The sequence below is a fragment of the Lolium perenne genome, chromosome 5 (assembly GCF_019359855.2).
Source record: "Lolium perenne isolate Kyuss_39 chromosome 5, Kyuss_2.0, whole genome shotgun sequence".
NCBI lineage: Eukaryota > Viridiplantae > Streptophyta > Magnoliopsida > Poales > Poaceae > Lolium > Lolium perenne.
In genome coordinates, this window is record NC_067248.2 from 22219793 (window position 1) to 22242453 (window position 22661).

At 41.7% G+C, this 22661-nt stretch overlaps 2 protein-coding genes across 2 annotated transcripts; both read left to right on the forward strand.

The window, feature by feature from the left end:
- The first annotated feature begins 10076 nt into the window (after window positions 1–10076).
- LOC127298792 (uncharacterized) lies at window positions 10077–14154 on the forward strand. The gene is made up of 10 exons (XM_071819756.1): window positions 10077–10282; window positions 10376–10521; window positions 10592–10759; window positions 10837–10998; window positions 11087–11346; window positions 11503–11588; window positions 11692–11893; window positions 11988–12161; window positions 12796–12954; window positions 13090–14154. Exons 1-8 carry the CDS (start codon window positions 10153–10155, stop codon window positions 11992–11994), a joined length of 1161 nt encoding a protein of 386 aa, XP_071675857.1. The 5' UTR covers window positions 10077–10152; the 3' UTR covers window positions 11995–12161; window positions 12796–12954; window positions 13090–14154.
- Window positions 14155–15500: 1346 nt separating this feature from the next.
- LOC139831424 (uncharacterized) lies at window positions 15501–17775 on the forward strand. Its single transcript, XM_071820698.1, has 7 exons — window positions 15501–15674; window positions 15872–15899; window positions 15959–16145; window positions 16256–16332; window positions 16437–16639; window positions 16734–16904; window positions 17139–17775. Exons 1-7 carry the CDS (start codon window positions 15501–15503, stop codon window positions 17247–17249), a joined length of 951 nt encoding a protein of 316 aa, XP_071676799.1. The 3' UTR covers window positions 17250–17775.
- The last annotated feature ends 4886 nt before the right edge of the window (window positions 17776–22661 follow it).

Sequence of the window (22661 nt, forward strand, 5' to 3'; positions counted from 1 at the left end):
TATTAAAATGCATGAGGTATGGAACCTCATTTAAATCATTTTCTCAAATGATAAGTATGAAGAGGTTGACTTTGGTCAACCCAGGTCATATATTATTCATAAGAGAAATTAAATCTTAAGAAGAATTCAATGAGAGGAAATTATTTCTCCCAAACCAAAGAGAAACCCTAAGTTCAATTTTCAATGAGAAGAAATTATTTTCCTAATGTTAAATAAGGAAACCCTAGAATAATTGTTGGATAAATGCTAAGTAATGATGCTAGATCAATTGTGTGAGCCATTAAGGCTAATTAAGAATACTTAAGTGTTGTTTGGTGATTGTATCCTCGTATTCGTTTATAGACGCTAGTACCGGGGACTATCAAGAGGAAGAGGTCTTCTACCAAGAGGAAGAGCAAGAAAACTTGGATCACATCACCAATCAAGGCAAGCTATATTATTGCAAGCTATTACCAATGCAAGCTAGACTAATGCAAACCATTTTGGTTGCAAGTTTATATTCTTGCAAAGTGCAAAGCTCTACAAGAGCAAGGCACCATTACATTTTACTTTATGAACCTATCCCAAGTTTTTACTTTACAAGCTTTACTTGATTTTATTTATCATAGTTACTTTTTGATTTATGATTCACTTGGTTGAATTATAGAGTAGTACAAGAGCATCACCCTTAGCCTAGCAAGCTCCAAGATACTTAGCACCCCTCATAACTAGTGGCTAGTGCTCAATATTAAAAGTGACTATGCATCTTATTTTGCTTAGAACGCGACGGTAGCATTATAAGATGATCCCTCACATTAATATCAAGATAATAAAGTGTTCTCCCCTCGTATGCACCGTTGCATTGTTTGACGTTTTGAAGCATCTCGTGATGATCGGGTGTGATAAACTCAGCATACAATGGGTGTAAGCCATGTTGCACACGCGGAATACTTGGGTTTGCTTGACGAGCCTAGCATGTACAGACATGGCCTCGGGACAACGGAAACCGAAAGGTTGAACACGAGTCATATGGATGATATGATCAATATGTTGATGTTCACCATTGAAGCTACATCATCTCACGTGATGATCGGTTTTGGTGTAGTGGATTTGGATCGTGTACCACTTAACAACTATGAGGGATGTTGTATTAAGTGGGAGTTCATTATTAATTAGATTAAAACATGAACTAATTATCATAAACATAGTCTGAGTAGTATTTTGAATTAATTTTGTAGTATTGGCATCTGTTTTCTACCATGCGCTAGTCTTGTAATTGAGATAGAAATACTGTTAAAATCTGACAAGAAACTTTACGGATTGGTACCGTATTGTTAAAGAATCAAGAATTGATTAAGTCCTATTGCAAACTTTTAGTAAACCTCACATTGTTGATTCAAAGAGCTATGGTTTTAATTAGTACCTAAAGTTATCTTGTCTCCGTGAAACTTGAAGTTCAAATCTGTTTGAAAAGTAAGGAGCTGAAAATTTAGTTTTCAGAAATAATCAAGGTATGAGATATATGTGATATCTAAGACCTTATTGCAAGATGATAGAATATAATTTGGTGAGACTACATAAACTCATAAGTTTTATGGGAATGTATGAAGGTTGAAGACGCCAGGCGTCACAATCCTCCAACTATTGGGGCACTAATAATATTCGCATATCCATGAAGTGATCGTCCTTAGTATGCACCGTTGCTAAGACTCGTAGTTTTGTAGCATCACGTGATGATCGGGTGTTATAGATTCTACGTGTGCATACAACGGGTGCAATCCAGTTTTGCACATGCGAATACTAAAGTTAAACTTTACGAGACTAGCATGTACAGACATGGTCTCGGAAAGTCGTCATGATGGATAAAATTATGAGTGAAATTGTTCATCATATTACAAAGTTACTAATAGTGAAATCTGAAACACTTGTCATATGATGATCAAATTAAAGTAAGAACCTCAAGGTTATTGGTATTTGACCAACAAACCTAGAAGTTATTGATGTTGAAGTGTTTTTCTGAATAATGAGGAAAGCTAAAAGAGAAACTACAAAAGATTATTGACAGAAAGAAAGAAAAGACTAGAAAGTCTAGCTCAGGTGTATATAAATGATATACATGTTATGGTTGTATTCCTAGTTAGGTCACACTATGAAATTCTTGGGTATTAGTACTATATTGGTTGGTATGAAGTGTCATACAAAACAACACAATACAAGAATACAATGGCCTAAGTGACTGACAAGGAATATGATAGGAATACACGTCTGGAACAAAATAAAATGTTATTATGTTCGTCGTTGGCAATCTATCTAGCCCTTAGAATTTATAATAAAAAACTTAATAATTGTTATTTTGCTCTGGTCAAATGAAAACAATGAGTTGTTTAAATTATGACTTTACTCCATGTACGATGGATAAGTTATTATAAATCTTAATGGTGAAACACACATACATAACACTGACGCTAAAATGCCATAAGGAAAATGATTTGAATTCCACTTATTTGTGGAACCGCCATTTACGTCATGTTAGAAAGGAACGCATGAAGGAACTCCATGCAAATAGATTTTTGGAGTCATTTGATTTTTGAATCATTTGGCGCTTGCAAATCTTTTCTAAAGAGAATGATTAAAATACCGTTCATAGGCCAAGAGTTGAACGGGCAACAAACTTAGTGGAAAAATACATGATGATGTATGTGGTTCAGTGGGCATAGTTGTGTGCGGGAGATTCTTCTACTTCATGAAAACTTCCAACAATGAATTGAGTATATATATATATATATGTGGATATATTCGATAAGGAAGAAGTTTGAAATTTTTGAATGGATTCAAATAAATTTTAGCATGAAGTGGAAATCATCGTAATAGAAAAGTCAAATATTTATGATTGGATCATGGTGGAAATATTTGAATTACGAGTTTTAGCGAACATCTAAGAGAGTCATGAAATTGTTCTACAACTCACATTTCTTGGAGTATCATAATGATGATATAGTATCCGAGAGATGTATCCAAAACTTGTTGGATTAATGATGAGATAAAATATTATGACGCCATTATATTTTTGTGGATTATGCTTTAGTGACTACCGCTTTTACATTAAATAGAGCATCATCATGATCCGTAGAAATGACACCATACGAGTTATGGCATGGGTATAAACCCTAGTAGTCCTTTCTTTAAATTTTGGTCTAAAAGTTTACAACCAAAATCGGATGAATGTCTTTGTTGGTTATCCCAAAGAATTGATTGGGAATTCTTTCCACTATGAAGTAAACGACAAAAGTGTTTGTTAATGTTACTTGCTTATTTCCAAGAAATTGTTTTCTAGCGAAATATTTGAGTGGGAGGACAATAGAACTTGATAAGGTTTATGAACCTGAGCATAATGATCAGAGTAGCGCAGCATCGGAAATTGGTTCCGGAAGCGACCACGACGATCATGGCTCCCATGACTACAAAGTGTTTTAGCCATGGAGATCGAAGTACATATTGAACCTTGTAGATATGGTTTACTTTGTGATCAAATAAATGATTTGTGGACAAAGGATTGATTGTGAACAATGATAAACCAACTACAAACAAAGAAGTTATGATGGGCCCTGACTCCGTTAAAATGGCTAGCAGAAAATAGGAACTGGCACTTCGGCATCTTGTTAATAGGTTAGTTCCGGAAAATGCATCAAAACGATATAAAGTGTGAACAAAACATGTAGGTATTGTCATAAAACTAGCATGGAACATCAGAAATTATAGATACGTTGGAGACGTATCAACCTCATCATAGTATAACATATCCATCGGATCCCAGTAAACACAACATGTAGGATTACATAAGGATGATCTTGATCATGTAGGGCAGCTCACAAGATCTATACATGAAGCTCAAATTGGAGAAGACAACCATCTAGCTACTGCTACGGGCCCATAGTCCAGGGATGAACTACTCACAAATCACTTCGGAGGCGGGCATAGCGATGTAGATGCGTCCGACGATAATCGCCCCCGGCAGGGTACCGGGAAGAGCTTCAGAACCCCCCGAGATGGGTTCTGCGATGGCGGCCACGGTGGAACTTTTCGTGGACGGAGGCTCGGGTATCCAGGGTTTTCCTGAGATCGTGCTTAAATAGGCGGAGGATTTAGGTCGGTGGGGTGCGTGGGGGGACCACACCACCCCTAGGCGTGGGCCACACCCGAGCTGTGCCATGGGGTGTTTTGGCCGCCCTGTGGCGCCTCTTCACCCACCGCTCCGGACGTCGTCTTCGTTTCGGTAAAATATTAACTTCGGCTTTTGTTTCGTCCAATTCCGATAATATTTCTTCTATAACTTTCCTGAAATACAAAAATAAAACAAGCATGGAGCAAATCCTTATTTTTGGAAAAGTTGTACAGGAAATATTCTAGGAATTGGACAAAACAGAAGCCGATGTCAATATTTTACCGTAACAAAGACAGAGTCCAGAGGGGAGTCAAAGGGAGATAGCAGGGTGGCCACGCCAGCCCTAGGCGCGGCCTAGCCCTGGCCCGTTCCTAGGGGTGGTGTGGGCCCCTGGCCTCCAACGGCATCGCCCCTCCGCCTATTTAATCACGATCTCGGGAAAACCCTGGATACCCAAGCCTCCATCCACGAAAAGTTCTATCGCGGCCGCCATCGTAGACCCTAGCTCGGGAGGGTTCTGAAGCTCTTCACGGCACCCTGCCGGAGGGGAGATCATCACCGGAGGCATCTACATCGCCATGCCCGCCTCCGAATTGATGCGTGAGTAGTTCATCCCTGGACTATGGGTCCATAGCAGTAGCTAGATGGTTGTCTTCTCCCATTTGTGCCTCATGTTTAGATCTTGTGATCTGCCCTACATGATCGAGATCATCCTTATGTAATGCTACATGTTGTGTTTGCAGGGATCCGATGAATATTGAATACTATGTTGAGATCGATTGTATATTCTTGTCATATGTTATTTGTGATCTTGCATGCTCTCTATTGCTTGTAGATACTCTGGCCAAGTAGATGCTTGTGACTCCAAGAGGGGGTATTTATCCTCGATAGTAGGTTCATGCCTTTAGTTTTCTGGGAGAGTGGCAATAACTTCTAAGATTGTAGATGTGTTGTTGCTACTAGGGAGAAAACAACAATGTTTTATCCAAGGGTAATTCTATTGTTTTCTTTACACACATTGCTTAATGCGATAATTTGTTGCCTGCAACTTAATACTGGAAGGGGTTCGGACGATAACCGGAAGGTGGATTGTTAGCCATAGACGCAGTTGCGTTACGGTCTATGTATTATGTTGTAATTCCCAAACGAATCTCATAGTAATCATCTTATCATGGATGGTCGGTATTCTATCAATTGCCCAGCTGTAATTTGTTCACCCAGCATGTTATTTATCTTTATGACAGACACCTCTAGTGAAATGTGGACCCCGGTCCTTTCCTTTACACGGATAAATTCAACCACTGCAATCCTGCTCTGATTACTTACCGCAAGCTCTATTCTCTTTAATTTCTGCAAACATCTCCTTCCACTCAATACATTTAATCCTTTGTGTTCAGCAAACCGGTGAGATTCAAAACCTCACTATAAGTTGGGGCAAAGTATTTTGGTTGTGTTGTGTGCAGGTTCCACGTTGTTGCTGACACCAGAAGTGCGACCTGCCACTAGTCAGCTAGCAACACCTTCAGAAGTCACGCCTTTCTCCTACTGGTCGATTAAACCTTGGTTTCTTACTGAGGGAAAACTTGCCACTGTTCTCATCACACCTTCCTCTTGGAGTTCCCCAACCGCTTCCATCAAGCACCGTCAAGATTTTCTGGCGCTGTTGCTGGGGAGAAAGAGGATTTCTGCAAGGGGAGTCTCTCATCTCAAATCTCTTTACTTTGTGATAGTTTTGCTTAGTTTATTTTATTTTGTCTTGTTTTCTTTATTATATCAAAAATACAAAAAATAGTTTCTATTATAGATGTTATTTCTGTTTCCTAGTTTTAATTTTGCTAAAATGACTACTCCTAAAAATACTAAGTTGTGTGACTTCACTAGCACCAACAACAATGATTTTATTCGTACACATATTGCTCCACCTGCTCCTGAAGCACCTACTTTGTTATAACTTGTAATGAAAGAGCAAATTTCTGGTGTTAGTTCTAATGATGTTGCTTCTCACTTTAATAATTTTGTTGAACTTTGTGAGATGCAAAAGTATAAGGATATAGATGGTGACATTATAAAGATGAAATTGTTTCCTTTCTCTTTGAAAGGGAGAGCTAAAGATTGTTTGCTATCTTTGCCTGGAAATAGTATTGATTCTTAGGTTAAATGAAAAGATGCTTTTATTGGAAAGTATTATCTTCTTGCTAAAATTATATCCCTAAGAAGTGACATAATGAAATTAGACAATTTGATAATGAACATGTTGCTCAAGCTTGGGAAATAATGAAATCTTTGGTAAAAATTGTCCCACTCATGGACTGACTACTTGGATGATCATCCAAACTTTTTATGCAGGACTAAATTTTTCTTCAAGAGAACTTCTGGATTCAGCTGCTGGAGGTACCTTTATGTCCATTACTTTGGGGTCTGCAACAAAACTACTTGATTATATGATGATAAATTATTCTGAATGGCACACCGAGTCCGCCTGTTGGATTACATATCTTGTCAACCCCTGCAATTTGGAGAAATGAAGCGTTGGTTATAGATGCTGGTTATAAGTTGACCTGCTAGGTTTTGTTTGGTAACAATATCTAGAGTTAATAAATCTCCTCTTGTTTTCAAATTCAATTCCATGCCCTCAACGTGCATCAGAAGCATATTACATATCAACCATATTTCCAGTTGCATTTTTCCCCGTTCTTAGGCCAGAATTGGAAGCCTAGAGGCAAGAATACTATTTCTTTTCCAGTATAAGTTGAATGTACAAGCCTACCAAGACGCAAGTAAACTACTCTGTACAGTCGGCTCACATGCAAAGGGTTACGCCAAGGAGATCCGCTATCACCAATGTTATTCAACATTGTAGCAGATATGCTGGCAATACTCATAGAGCGTGCCAAGTCTGATGGTCAAATTGAGGGTGTGATCCCACATTTGGTTGATGGGGGTCTATCTATCCTTCAATATGCCGATGACACAATTCTTTTTATGGATCATGATCTCGAAAAAGCTCGTAATCTCAAATTAATTTTAGCAGCTTTCGAGCAGTTGTCGGGATTGAAAATTAACTTCCATAAAAGTGAATTGTTCTATTTCGGCGATGCCCAAAACGATATGACTCAATATAGAGAGTTGTTTGGTTGCGGGCAAGGCCATTTTCCTATTCGGTATTTGGGTATTCCGATTCACTATCGGAGACTTACACTTGCTGAATGGAAGATTGTGGAAGAAAGATTACAAAAACGCCTTAGTAGTTGGAAAGGCAAATTGTTGTCCCTAGGAGGAAGATTGGTACTCATTAACTCGGTACTAACAAATATGGTACTGTATATGTTACCATTCTTTCTTCTACCGAAAGGAATTCTGCATAAAATCGATTATTATCGATCCAGATTCTTTTGGCAAGGGGACAGCGAGAAAAAGAAATATCGATTGGTTAAATGGAGTATAGTGTGTAGTCCCAAAGATCAAGGCGGACTTGGAATTCATGACCTGGAGGTTAAGAATTCTGCTCTGCTAGGTAAATGGCTTTTTAAGCTTCTTACTGAGAATGAGACTTGGCAAACTATTCTTCGAAGAAAGTATATTGGCTCGAAGACGCTCTCCCAAGTGGTTTGGAAACCCGGGGACTCTCACTTCTGGGCTGGTCTCATGGCGACGAAAAATATTTTCTTTCGTCATGGTACTTTTTCTATTAAGAATGGAGCACAGATACGTTTCTGGGAAGATGTTTGGCTGGACAATGCTTCCCTGAGTGAACAATATCCTGCTTTGTATAGTATTGTTCGTCGCAAAGGTGATACCATTGCTACCGTTATGGCTACCTCACCACCGAATGTGACGTTCAGACGGGTTTTACTTGGACAAAGGCTAACAGCATGGAATACTCTAGTTCAATGATTGGGTGATATTCAATTATCCCCTGAACCAGATGAATTTAGATGGAATCTTCATGTAGATGGCTCTTTCTCAGTTAAATCTTTATACAATGCAATCCTTCATTCTGATTTACCAGTTGATAATAATAAGAAAATTTGGAAGATGAAGATACCATTAAAAATAAAGATTTTTGGATGGTACCTTCGTCGAGGAGTTATTCTTACTAAAGATAATCTTGTTAAGCGGAATTGGCACGGAAGTTCGCGGTGTGTTTTCTGTCATCATGATGAAACCATCAAACACCTATTCTTCCAGTGCAGTTTTGCGAAATCTATATGGCCAGTCATCCAAGTAGCGTCTACCCTGTATCCCCCGACTAGTGTGGCAAATGTCTTTAGAAATTGGCTTCACGGTGTTGATTCAAGGTTTAAGTTGCTTCTTAGGGTGAGGGCGCTAGCAGTTATCTGGGCGCTCTGGCTAAGTAGAAATGACAAGATTTTTAACGATAAAAACTATTCTTTGTTGCAGGTCATCTACAGATGTACATGTATTCTCCGTTCATGGTTACCTCTTCAGCGGGCGGAGAACCGAGACCTATTTACGGAGGTCTGTACACGGTTGGAGACTACGGTGAGGGATACTTTTTCCCTACATGGGTGACAGCATAGTCTACGGATTGAAGCTCCACCATCTCCTTAGGCGTTATATAGTTCATCGTCTCGGTATGTATTTCGGCTTTTTTTATATTTTGTTCGTTCTGGAGACTTGAACAGCTGTGTGCATCCTGGTTATGCAGAGGCTGAATGTAATTGCTTTTCACAAAGTAATAAAGCATCCTTTATCGAAAAAGTCGGCTCACATGCATGTCCGGTCAAATGTGATCTGGTGGTGTGCCCCAAGTTAGGAACTCAGAAGGGCCAGGGAGCATCCCACAACCATATAGCATTTCATGGATCTGCTTTTTCTTGGCCTGCAATTTCTGGTATCTACTGGAAATGTACCGTCGGATACATAAATATTTATGTAGCAGGTTTCCTTCTGTCGGTTGATTGTTCTCTGTATGAAGTTGCAACATGCAGCAGTCTCATCAGAAATTATTGTATCTGAACTGACAACAAAGCTATGTAAGAATTTCGAAGTGTACAAAATTAAAAAGGGTAATCAGCAAAGAGACATCACGTGCATCAGACCTCTGAAACGCATGCTGCCGGCGGCCGACGGAGATGGAGGCAGGACGGTGCGGGTGCCGATCCTTATCCGTACGCGGGTGACCGACGCGGCCGCATCACGTTGAGGGCACCCTTGCCCGTTTCACGTTGAGGGAGGCAGGGGATTCCCCGGCGCTGAGGCGATGCGGCGACGATGGTGAGAGGGTTGCTTCGGCGGCAGGTTAGGTAACTGCGATGGCGAGGAGTGCTCCGGCGGTAGGAGGAGGCGGCGGCGAGAAGGAGTTCTTCGGCGGCAGGAGGAGGCGACGGCGAGAGGAGTGCTTCGGCGGCAGGGTAGGCGACGGCGACGGAGAGAAGGAGGAGGCGAAGGCGTGGGGAGTTCGTGCTGATGAACGGTTCCATTGGTAAGTGGAGAGCGATCAGGGGAAAGCTGATTAGCGATAGGGCGTTAGATGTGATCCGCTTCCGTCAAACACGGAAAAGATCTCAGCAATTGGATATTTTGACTGAACGGCTGAGATGTGTTGGATCAGCCCCTCTGGGTCTTTTATTAGTAGAAGATTAGGTCTTTTGTGTTAAGTTGTATGGCACGGTGTTAATCTTTTTTGAACTTGTACATATAAACCTTTTTTTATATCAATGCACCGAAACCATAAGCTTTTGAGTTTTCACGGAAAAAAAGCTTGCTCGTTTTTCTTTTAGGGAGAGGACAGGGGAGGTTTGGTATGATCAGCAACAGACTTGGTTATCATTGAGTCGAGTCGCCTGTAGTTTTTTTTTTAAAAAAAAGTGGTAAGTAGTCATGTGAGTCAACCGCCTCAAATATGGTTTTTTTTTTTTTTTCATATACTCCCGCCGATCAATAGTCTAGACGTTTGTACTGCCCCCATTATCCGTCTCCCTTCATTCCTGCGGCCGAGTGGGAAACCCTAGACCAGACTTGGGTCGTCTTTGCCGCTACTTTGGATCATGTGGCGCCAGAGCATGGAAGCACAGGATAGGGAGTATTTTATGCATCGCATCGAAGAGATGGAGGAGGATCTGGAGTACGGTACGTTTACCAAGGAGATGCCGGCGCCAATGATTGTCAAGTACCATGGTAATGTTTCGAAAGATCTATTGGAGAAAACATGGATCAAGAACATTCTGATAATGGTTTCTTCCTTTTTTCTGTACTTGTTTCGGAAGATAGATCTCTTGGAAAAGTTATGGGGATGGGACAAACTGCTGCCAAAGGGGGATTCCGTGTCGTGGTCTGACTATAGCGCCTATCTTAACGAGTATCACTCTCGGAATTTTGATGCAGTTGGCAGCAGCATAGCTGATCTCGCTCAGACCGTAAGAGTCAACCTCCTGCCCCTTCACCATTATATATCCTGCTTCTATTTTATTTTAAAATTTCGAGCAGTGTCTCAACAGTGAGGACGAGCTTGTGTCTGAGTGGAAGATCCAGATGAAATCTGAAACCTTGCCGATCAGGAAATCGATCGTCCTAAGTTGCCTCATCGACCAGCGTGTACGTTCATTCATCCGCAAAGGCTGCAGCTCTTCTCATGTTTCGGGTGCCGCTTTGTTGGTACGTTCCTCACCTGCAGAAAGTAACACAGCAGATATTTTTCTGTCATTGTACTGATGCAAAACGATGGTCTCAAGTGTATTGCGAAGGAGGCTGACCTGACGTGTCAGTTGTTGAGGCGTGGAGCTGATCCAGTCGATGATTACTTGGTCAACCAGGGCAGAGAGATACGCATGTGTGCCTTGAGCCTTATGAACTGCACTTCCGACAGCTCTGTTGCTGCCTCCGGCGCCTTGTTGGTAAGTGCCTGCCTAATTGATGATCACCTATATATGAGCACTAACTGCAAACTGATATGGGTGGCTTCAACTTACGGGAATGGCAAAGGAGGCCCAAATGATGTGTGCGTGGATGAGTCAAAATAACAAGCCTCTTGATTTCGAAGATGATCCCATACCTGATGAGATTATTGACAGCCGCATAGTCCGGTACCGAACCTTTAATGTTATGATCAACTTACTAGAAGAGTCTTCTGCTGCTGCTGCTGGGTACAAGTTTGATAAGGGAGAACCTTCTTCCAGTAGAAATGGTGATGGTGGTGATGGGGATGGCGTTACTGCTGCCGATGGAGCAGCAAACGCCACAGTGTATGGATTTTCCATTAGTTTTTTCTTCTTTCTTAATGCAGCTTATATGGTTTTAATATGATCAGTTTGTTTTTAACTAAAAAATATATATGACCAGTTTGTTACTTATCGATGATAAGAATTGTGATACTATGTGCTTCACTGTATTATAACCAGGGGTGGCATTTCAGATGTATTAAATTCTCATTATAAAAAAAATACTGAAGGTGGTGAAAAGACTAAGAAGATGAGGATGGAAAAAGGTAACAGAGAAGCTAATCGCTACAATTATGGTTACTATGGGATTTCCATATTTCTTCTGAAATATGCTTCATATGTTAAAAAAATGGTATTGTTTTGTTTCAGAAGATCTTTTCGAGAAACTATGGGGGTGGGAAAGGCTGCTACCACTGTGGGTTCTGTTAAGTGGACAGACTATCGCAGCTATCTTGAGGAGTATTACAACCGCAATGCTTCTGATTTTGTTGATGGTGCTCTTGCCAACCAAAATCCTGAGGATTCGCAAATCTCCAATAATGCTTACATGGGTGCTTCTCTTGCCAAATCTGTAAGTAACGCTCTTGCTTCTTTACTAAACCATCGATTACCTGACTGAAACTGTTTGCACAAACATATTTCAAACATGCATTTTTTTCAAGTAGTGTCTGAATATGGAGGAGGAACTCCTGACCGAGTGGAAGACTCGAGTGAAACGTAGCTTGGATGAAACCTTACCAGTCAGCACTATCATTCAGAGTAGCCTTATTAAGGAGCTAGCACTGTCAATCTGCAGTACGGGGGGTGAATTGTTTGCTCCTTCTGACGTTGCTTTTGTGGTATGTGCCTACCTTGCCCGAACAAACCAAACAAACCATTTTTGTTTTGTATCGTACCACTGGGGTTCTTATCCTGTCTGAATCCTTAATCCTAGTGACTAAAATGAGGCAAAAAAATGAAACACATTTTTCATCTTACTTTCCTCTTATCGTTAGGACCTAATGGAGTACAAACTAGTTCTACTCACTGTCACAAATTAAGGGAAACCATCTCTCTTTTCGCAGCTGCACAAGCTGGTTCAAATTTGGTAGGAATTAATTGCACGTTTTATGGTTTCCAGTCGTGGCTCCGCGCTTCTGATTTATAGTAGTAGTTGAAAGCATTGCCTATCTTGATGTTGATGGCCATGAGTTCTTTTGCAAGTTGACAAGCAGCATATCCAGAAATACTTTTTGATCTGCTGCTTTTTAAACAATGGTTACCCTTGAAGGCTTGACAGTATTCGGTCCCAATTTAATGTGGCAAACATATACATTATATTAACTGGCGCGGTGGAGTAATTCCACAATATTTAAATTTAACCATGTCACAATGGACCCAGATCGTACATGCTTGGACTAGAATATAGGGTATTTCGTCTGATTTTTTCTATGGTCTCATGAGTCTTGACTGATGGAAAAGTTTGGTTTCAAGTGTATCACGAAGGAGGCTGACCTGATATGTGAGCTGATGAAGCATAACGCTAGGCCTTTTGATGACATAATCCAGCAGAGCAGTGTGATCCGCATGTGCGCCTTAGGCCTTGCGAGCCTCAGAGGACACGAATCTATTTCTCCTGGTGGTGCAATGCTGGTACGTGCCTGCCTGCATCCTGCCTCCTGCCAAAATTCGCTGAATTTTAACATATAGGAGTATCTATCATTTATCTTGTAAATTACCTACTCATATTGGCCCTGGTTGCACAATGATGAATGTCTTTGATTCAAGGGTATGGCAAATGAGGCCAAGAAGATGTGTGATTGGATCAAGAGAGAGAAGAAGCTTTTCACCTTCAGCTTGCGTGAGCCTCATGATCTTGAGGAGTGCCGCTTGATCCGGATTAAAGCCTTGGATGCCATGACAAGCATACTCCATGATTGTACCTTTCCTTGTCCCAAGATTAGTGAAAAATACTAGTAATTTTCAACGACAACTAATCCGAAACGGAGGGAGTACTGTCATTTATGCATTTGTGCTGATACAGAATTATATGTGTTACAAACTTTTTGGTAGTTATTTTTGTTCTATGGTAACCGTATCATTTATCTATATTGCTTCCACGCAGATATTGATACATCATTCAAAATTTCATAAAAAATTATCATAGCAATAATATAAATCATGCTGGTAAGAACGCATCAGCCAGTTTTTAAAGATACATCTAAAAGCAGAAAAATATTCCATCAAGGATTTGAGGAAAATATGTCTTTAGTTGATCTGATTGCAGTTATTTTTCTCTTTTATACATTTAAGAGGACTTTGTTTTGGTTGATTTAAGCTAGGGGCAGGAAAAATGTATTGATTTTGTTTACCTAATACCAGGCAATAACATTCTCAACCTAATTAGGATGCATCTGTTTAGTGTCAAGTCATTAGGATGCATCTGTTAAGTGGTGCTGTATGTAATCAACATGACAACATCGGACCTCTGTAGGCAAAGTAATGGCCTTTTCAAAGAATGTCGGTGTTACAGAAGTAGAAGGCTATAGTATTTGTTGGCACTAGCTACAATTTACAGGCAGATTCAGATCGGCACCTTCAAACGTGACCGGCCTTCAGATTTGAACCGTGATCTTCCGGGGATTCGATGCGATACTTGCAGCCTCCGGCCTCGAGAGTCGAGCCCTAGACATTTCTGCTCCTCCCCTCTCCACCCCCCTATCCTTTCATTCCTGCAGATGGGCGGTAGGAAACCCTAGACCAGATCGGGGCACGATCATGGGGCGCCAGAGCAGGGAAGCAGGAACGGGTGTACTTTATGTGTTGCATCCAAGACATGGAGGAGGATATCGAGCAGGCCCGTACGGGGGGGGGGGGGGGGGGGGGGGCAAGCGCAGTATGTGCACCCACACAGGGCCTCCAAATTATTGTTAAGCTATGCTATGTAATGAATGCATTAATTCAAATTTCTCCACAAATTTCTCCATAAATTAGTAGGAAGGAGTAGTCTCTGTAAATCGTTGGGAATCTGCACATTGCCTAGTTTTAATTGTTGAGTAACCAAGGCATTTTTTTCTTCTCTACCTTTATACTCCGCAATAGTTGCACTTGGCAGTAAATCTCTATACAATTATGTTCATGTCTTGATAGCTAGTTCAACTAATTGGTGCGTCAGCCTAAAGTTTAACTAATTGGTGCGTCGACCTAAAGTTCATCTAAATCAAAACTTTTGAAGTCCAACCTGCAATAAGACAACAAAATATTTAACAGATTGACTACAATATAGTTCAAATTACGCTTGGGAAAAACAATTATCCGATCTCCGATGGAGATTTATTTTAAAATTTTGTACCAAGGAATTCCATAAGCATGGCTGGTTCCATATATGAATTAAAAATATTGCATTTTTTTAATCACACTTCTTGCAAAAGTAGCACTTGAAAGTGTCGTGAATTAAACTTTTTTTCATTTCGTAAGTACTAATTTATTTGTTTACATTTGGGGCCTACATTTATATTTCGCACAAGGTCCGCAAATTCTCGGGTACGGCCCTGATATTGAGTAGGGCATATTTACAAAGGAGATGCCACAGCCAAACATTGTCAAGCAGCACGGTAAAAGTTTCCAAAGATCCGTTAGACAAACATGAATCAAGAACCCATCACTACTGTGATCATGATCTCTTCTTATGTATGTCCACCTGTTTCGAAAGATAGATCTCCTGGGGAAGCTATGGGGATGGGAGAAGCTGCTGGCGATGGGGTTTTCCGTGCCGTGGTCTCACTATAGCGCCTACCTTGAAGAGTTTCTCCATCGGAACGCTGATGCAATTAGCAGTACAGCTGATCTCGCTCAGACTGTATGCCAACCTCTAAACCACCCGTTAGTTATATTCTGCTTCTGTTTTATTTGTACTTCTGCTGTCCTCCTTGTTTGCTAACGTAAATTCTGATGGCTTCAAGCAGTGTCTCAGCAGCGAGGAGGAGCTTGTGTCCGAGTGCAAGATCCTGATGAAATCTGAAACCTTGCTGATGAGGAATCAATCGTTCTAAGTTGCCTCATTCGCGAGCGTGTAAGCTCATTCATCCGGACACGTTGCAGCCATACTCATGTTTCCGGTGCTGCTTTGTTGGTACGTTCCTCACCTGGCACCAAATATTTTTCTTGTATTTTGCTTGACTTTTACTGTCATTGTACTGATGCAAAACGATGGTGTCAAGTGTATTGCCAAGGAGGATGAGCTGACGTATCAGATGCTGAGGCATGGCGCCGATTCCCTTGATGATTACTTGATCGACATCAGCAGCGTGTGCCTTGGGCCTTATGAACTGCACTTCGGACAATATTCTGTTGCCGCCTCCGCTGTCATGTTGGTAAGTGCCTGCCTTGAAAGAAAACCACCTAATATTACCATCCATCCATCTGTCAGATTGAATATCACATATGAGCTTTACGCCCCTTCTGTCAAACTTAATATTATCCTCCATATATTTGGCCGTATGAGCCGCAATTTGCAAAACTTTGTTTTTATGGGCACTAACTGCAAACTGATGGGAGACTTCAATTCAAGGGTATGGCAAAAGAGGCTGAAATGATGTGTGAGTGGATGAGTAAAAATAACAAGCCTGTTGATTTCTCTGATTTCGTACCTGATGAGATTGTGGACAGCCGCATAGTCTGGCACCAACCCTTGAATGTTATGATCGACGTACTAGAGAGTCTTCTACTGCTTCCACTGCTGGGAAAAAGATTGATAAGGAAGGACCTGCTAGTAGAAATGGTCATGGTGGTGATGGGGATGGGGATGGCATTACTGCTGATGGAGAAGCAAACAACACCACAGGGTATGGATGTGTGCCATTCGTTTTTCTTATTTCCTCACGAAGCAAACAACACCACAGGGAATTAGGTTGTTGCTTCTTGATGATAAACATTGTGGTTTTATTATCACCAGGGGCGGCATTTCAGATGTATTGGATTCTGAGTATAAGGAAAAGATTGAAGGAGGTGAAAAGAGTAAGATCAAAAAAGGTATCACAGAACCTGATTATAACAATTATGGTTACTATGGGCTTTTTTTCCCCTTGCAATAGGATTCATATTTAATTGTCTCTTTTGGTATTGTTTTGTTTTAGAAGATCTTTTCGAGAAACTATGGGGGTGGGAAAGGCTGCTACCACTGTCCAATTCTGTTAAGTGGGCCGACTATCGCAGCTATCTTGAGGAGTTTTACAAAGGCAATGCTTCTGAGTTTGTTGCTGGTGCTCTTGCCAACCAGAATCCCGAGGATTCACAAATCGCCAATAATTCTTACATGGGTGCTGCTCTTGCCAAATCTGTACGGAACCCTTGTGCATCTTTACTAAACCATCGATTACCTAACAGAAACTGTTTGGACTAACATATTTCAAGTTCACAATTCTTTCAAGTAGTGTCACAAGATGGAGGAGGAACTCCTGTCCGTGTGGAAGACTAGAGTGAAACGTAGCATGAATGACACCTTACCAGTCAGTACTATCATTCAGAGTAGCCTTATTAAGGAGCTACTTTCATTCAGCGCTACAGGGAGTGAATTGTTGGCTCCTTCTGACGTTGCTTTTGTGGTATGTGCCTACCTTGCCCGGACAAAACATTTTTATTTGTATCTTACCACTGGGATTCTTATCCTGTCTGAATCCTCGAGACTGAATGTGTGCTGCTGAATCCTGGTGACTAAAATAAGCTAAAATGAGCAAGAAAATAAAAAAACTTTTTTTTAATCTCACTGTCCTGTTATCGTTGAGACATACAAATTAGTTCTACTCATTGTCACAAATTAACGGGCTCTCTTTTGGCAGGTGCACAAACTGGTGCAAATTTTGATAACCAGTGCACGTTTCAGGTTTACAGTCTTGCACTCTACACTTCCGTTTTATAGTAGCTGTATCATTGCGTATCTTGATGGCTAATTTGTGTTGAGTTCTTTTGCAAGTTACTAGCAACATATTCAGAAATACATCATTAACCGGTGTTCTTGATGTGCTGCTTTTTAAACAAGGGTTACCCTTGAAGGCTTGACTTTGGTTCTATCTAATGTAGCACACATATGTAAGACTGGTGTGGTGTAGGAGTAATTGCACAATGTTTAAGTATGTCCTTATGAACCAAGTCTCACATGCTTACTGTTTCTGCGTGGATAGCTTGAACTAGTTCTATCCAACTCAGCTCATACATACGCCTTCAGTAAAGCAGTAGTTCTTTCAGTAGAATATTGGGTATTTCGTTTAATTATTTCTATGGTATCTAGATGATGGAAAACATTGGTTTCAAGTGTATAACCAAGGAGGCTGACCTGATGTGTGAGCTGCTGAAGCATGGCGCTAGGCCTTTTGATGACATCGTCAAGCAGAGCAGCATGATCCGCATGTGCCTTGGGCCTTGCGAACCTCAAAGGACACCAATCTATTGCTGCCGCAGCTGCAATGGTGGTACGTGTCTGCCTACATCCTTCCTCCTACCAAAAATTTACTGCAATGGAGTATCTATCATTTCTTTTCTGTAAATTACCTACTCATATTGGCACTGGTTGCAAAATGATAAGTATCTTGGATTCAAGGGTATGGCAAATGAGGCCAAGAAGATGTGTGATTGGGTCAAGAGAGAGAAGAAGCTTGTTTTTAGATAAAAAGCACTGAAGTGCCCGACTTTGAATTAACAAAGCCAACAACGGCGAGAACGATACATAGTGCTGAACCCAGCTTACAAAACGACACCACACACCCACACGAACTACCAAAGAAGCTACAGCCGGAAGCGCGACCAAGAAGCTCAGCCAAAGCGCCTACGAGGACTCGAAGAAGAGCTACAGTGTTGGGCCGGAGCTCACCCGAGAGCGAGCTATTTTCACGCGCGCCTCAACAACACTACTTCGTCGCAGAAGCGCCACCGGAAGACGACCACCACCGGGGACCGACCCGCGTTGCTCACAGACCGAGAGGTAGCACCAAGGAGGCTCGACCAGGGGAGGGCACGGAGCAAGCCTTGCCGATGATCGCCGAAGAACCACCTCCGTCACAACCATCAGAGAGCCTCGTGTTGTGGACTCCAAGACGATGTCTTCAAGAAGAGAACGACACCGGAGTGCCGCCACCGCCCGATCCGAGGATCTAGGGTTTTCACCCGGAGCCTGTAGATGGATAGAGAGAAGCCCCAATCGACGCCTTCAGGAAGGTCACGGCGTCCGTGGACGTCGCCGTCGTGTCCCAAGCGGGCAAGGGTTTCCCCTCGGCAAAATCCCTCCACCATCTACAGATTGGGCCAACCAGAAGGTCGACCCACCACCGCACCACGCTGCTCGCCGGCGCCACGCTGCCCTCACGGCCGTGGACACTGACCAGCACCCGAGCTTCTGGCACGCCCGCCAACCATCAAGCTCCCACCTTCCAGGGCCGCCGCCCCGGCGTCCAAGCGCACACACCTCAGATTGAAGAAGGAGACACGGCCATGCCGCGAAGAACCCGAGACGAGAGGCGGCGAGGGGGGGTTTCCACTAGCTAGATCGGCGGCCAGCAGCTAGGGTCTAGGGTTAGGGTTTAAGGTTTAGTGTTTAGGGTTTAGGGTTTAGGGTGTAGTGTTTAGGGTTTAGGGTTTAGTGTTTAGGGTGTTTAGGGTGTACGTTTAGGGTATAATTAGGGATTAGGGATTAGGTTTTTAGGGTTTAAGGTTTAGGGATCATCGATCGAGTGCACACAGACATTATTAGAGGCACCCGCGCCTTTACGCATAAAGTGCATGCGTATATATATAAGTGTGTTTCTTGGCCACTGATGACGCGTAAAGCACACGCCCGTTGGGAACCCCAAGAGGAAGGTGTGATGCGTACAGCGGAAAGTTTTTCCCTCAATAAGAAACCAAGGTTATCGAACCAGTAGGAGTCAAGAAGCACGTTGAAGGTTGATGGCGGCGGAGTGTAGTGCGGCCCAACACCAGGGATTCCGACGCCAACGTGGAACCTGCACAACACAACCAAAGTACTTTGCCCCAACGTGACAGTGAGGTTGTCAATCTCACCGGCTTGCTATAACAAAGGATTAGATGTATAGTGTGGATGATGATGTTTGCAGAAAATAGTAGAACGTGTATTGCAGTAGATTGTATTCGATGTAAAGAATGGACCGGGGTCCATAGTTCACTAGTGGTGTCTCTCCGTAAGATAAATAGCATGTTGGGTGAACAAATTACAGTTGGGCAATTGACAAATAAAGATGGCATGACAATGCACATACATGTTATGATGAGTAGTGTGAAATTCAATTGGGCATTACGACAAAGTACATAGACCGCTATCCAGCATGCATCTATACATTAAAAAGTCCACCTTCAGGTTATCATCCGAACCCCTTCCAGTATTAAGTTGCAAACAACAGACAATTGCATTAAGTATGGTGCGTAATGTAATCAACAAATACATCCTTAGACATAGCATTGATGTTTTATCCCTAGTGGCAACAGCACATCCACAACCTTAGAACTTTCTGTCACTGTCCCAGATTTAATGGAGGCATGAACCCACTATCGAGCACAAATACTCCCTCTTGGAGTTACAAGTAACGACTTGGCTAGAGCCTCTACTAGCAACGGAGAGAATGCAAGATCATAAACAACACATAGATGATAGATTGATAATCAACATAACATAGCATTCAATATTCACCGGATCCCAACAAACGCAACATGTAGCATTACAAATAGATGATCTTGATCATGTTAGGCAGCTCACAAGATCCGACAATGATAGCACAATGAGGAGAAGACAACCATCTAGCTACTGCTATGGAACCATAGTCCAGGGGTGAACTACTCACACATCACTCCGGGGCGACCATGGCGGTGAAAAGTCCTCCGGGAGATGATTCCCCTCTCCGGCAGGGTGCCGGAGGCGATCTCCTGAATCCCCCGAGATGGGATTGGCGGCGGCGGCGTCTCTCGAAGGTTTTCCGTATCGTGGCTCTCGTTACTGGAGTTATTATCGACGAAGGCTTATGTAGGCGGAAGGGTAGGTCAGGGGGCGCCACGCGGCCAGGAGGTGGGTCGCGCCGCCCTGGCGTGTCGCCGCCTCGTCGTCCCACTTCGTTTCCCTTGCGGACTTCTGAAAGCTTCGTGGAAAAACAAGATCCTAGGCGTTGATTTCGTCCAATTCCGAGAATATTTCCTTACTAGGATTTCTGAAACCAAAAACAGCAGAAAACAGCAACTGGCTCTTCGGCATCTCGTTAATAGGTTAGTGCTGAAAAATGCATAAATATGACATAAAGTATGTATAAAACATGTAGGTATTGTCATAAAACAAGCATGGAACATAAGAAATTATCGATACGTTGGAGACGTATCAGCATCCCCAAGCTTAGTTCCTACTCGTCCCGAGTAGGTAAACGATAACAAAGATAATTTCTGAAGTGACATGCCATCATAATCTTGATCAATACTATTGTAAGCACATGTAATGAATGCAGCAATTCGAAGCAATGGTAAAGACAATGGTTAAACAACTGAATCATATAGCAAAGACTTTTCATGAATAGTACTTTCAAGACAAGCATCAATAATTCTTGCATAAGAGTTAACTCATAAAGCAGTAAATTCAAAGTAAAGACATTGAAGCAACACAAAAGAAGATTAAGTTTCAGCGGTTGCTTTCAACTTATAACATGTATATCTCATGGATAGTTGTCAACATAAAGTAATATGATGAATGCAAATATGCAAGTATGTAAGAATCAATGCACAGTTAACACAAGTGTTTGCTTCTAAGATGGAAGGAAATTGGTAGACTGACTCAACATAAAAGTAGAAGAATGACCCTTCGCAGAGGGAAGCATTGATTGCTATATTTGTGGTAGAGCTTTTATTTTGAAAACATAGAGAGAGCATAAAAGTAAAGTTTTGAGAGGTGTTTGTTGTTGTCAACGAATGGTAGTGGGCACTATAACCCCCTTGCCAGACAGACTTTCAAAGAGCGGCTCCCATGAAACATTTTTTATTTTTGGGTGGCACCCCTTCCAACCTTTGCTTTCACAAACCATGGCTAACCGAATCCTCGGGTGCCTGCCAACAATCTCATACCATGAAGGAGTGCCTTTTTATTTTAGTTTTATTTAGATGACACTCTTCCCCACCTTTGCTTTCTCAAGCCATGGCTAACCGAATCCTCGGGTGCCGTCCAACAATCACATACCATGGAGGAGTGTCTATTTTTTTTGTAAAGTTATGAAAGTTAATTAATTTGGGACTGGGGACCCCATTGCCAGCTCTTTTTGCAAAATTATTGGATAAGCGGATGAAGCCACTAGTCCATTGGTGAAAGTTGCCCAACAAGATTGAAAGATAAACACCACATACTTCCTCATGAGCTATAAAACATTGACACAAATAAGGGATGATAAATTTTGAATTGTTTAAAGGTAGCACTCAAGCAATTTACTTTGGAATGGCGGAGAAATACCATGTAGTAGGTAGGTATGGTGGACACAAGTGGCATAGTTATTGGCTCAAGGATTTGGATGCACGAGAAGTATTCCCTCTCAATACAAGGCTTAGGCTAGCAAGGTTATTTGAAACAAACACAAGTATGAACCGGTACAGCAAAACTCACATAAAAACATATTGCAGCATTATAAGACTCTACACCGTCTTCCTTGTTGTTCAAACCCTTACTAGAAAATATCTAGACCTTAGAGAGACCAATCATGCAAACCAAATTTTAGCAAGTTCTATGTATTTCTTCACTAATAGGTGCAAAGTATATGATGGAAGAGCTTAAACATGATCCTTATGAGCACAACAATTGCCAAGTATCAAATTATTCAAGACATTCTACCAATTACCACATGTAGCATTTCCCGTTTCCAACCATATAACAATTAACGAAGCAGTTTCAACCTTCGCCATGAACATTATGAGTAAAGCCAAGAACATATGTGTTCATATGCAACAGCGGAGCGTGTCTCTCTCCAACTCAATGAATTCTAGGATCCAATTTTATTCAAACAAAACAAAACAAAAACATACAGACGCTCCAAGTAAAGCACATAAGATGTGATGGAATAAAAATATAGTTTCACTAGAGGAACCTGATAATGTTGTCGATGAAGAAGGGGATGCCTTGGGCATCCCCAAGCTTAGATGCTTGAGTCTTCTTGAAATATGCAGGGATGAACCACCGGGGGCATCCCCAAGCTTAGAGCTTTCACTCTCCTTGATCATATTGTATCATCCTCCTCTCTTGATCATTGAAAACTTCCTCCACACCAAACTCAAAACAACTCATTAGAGGGTTAGTGCATAATCAAAATTCACATGTTCAGAGGTGACATAATCATTCT

Excerpts from the sequence above, each read along its gene's own strand:
- LOC127298792 (XM_071819756.1), top strand. The coding sequence starts at position 10,153 with ATGTGGCGCCAGAGCATGGAAGCACAGGATAGGGAGTATTTTATGCAT. Across the intron at positions 10,999-11,086 it reads CTGCCTCCGGCGCCTTGTTG|GAGGCCCAAATGATGTGTGC; the intron begins GTAAGTGCCTGC and ends GGAATGGCAAAG. Across the intron at positions 11,589-11,691 it reads GAAGATGAGGATGGAAAAAG|AAGATCTTTTCGAGAAACTA; the intron begins GTAACAGAGAAG and ends GTTTTGTTTCAG.
- LOC139831424 (XM_071820698.1), top strand. The coding sequence starts at position 15,501 with ATGCAAAACGATGGTGTCAAGTGTATTGCCAAGGAGGATGAGCTGACG. Across the intron at positions 16,333-16,436 it reads AAAGAGTAAGATCAAAAAAG|AAGATCTTTTCGAGAAACTA; the intron begins GTATCACAGAAC and ends GTTTTGTTTTAG. Across the intron at positions 16,905-17,138 it reads CTTCTGACGTTGCTTTTGTG|GTGCACAAACTGGTGCAAAT; the intron begins GTATGTGCCTAC and ends CTCTTTTGGCAG.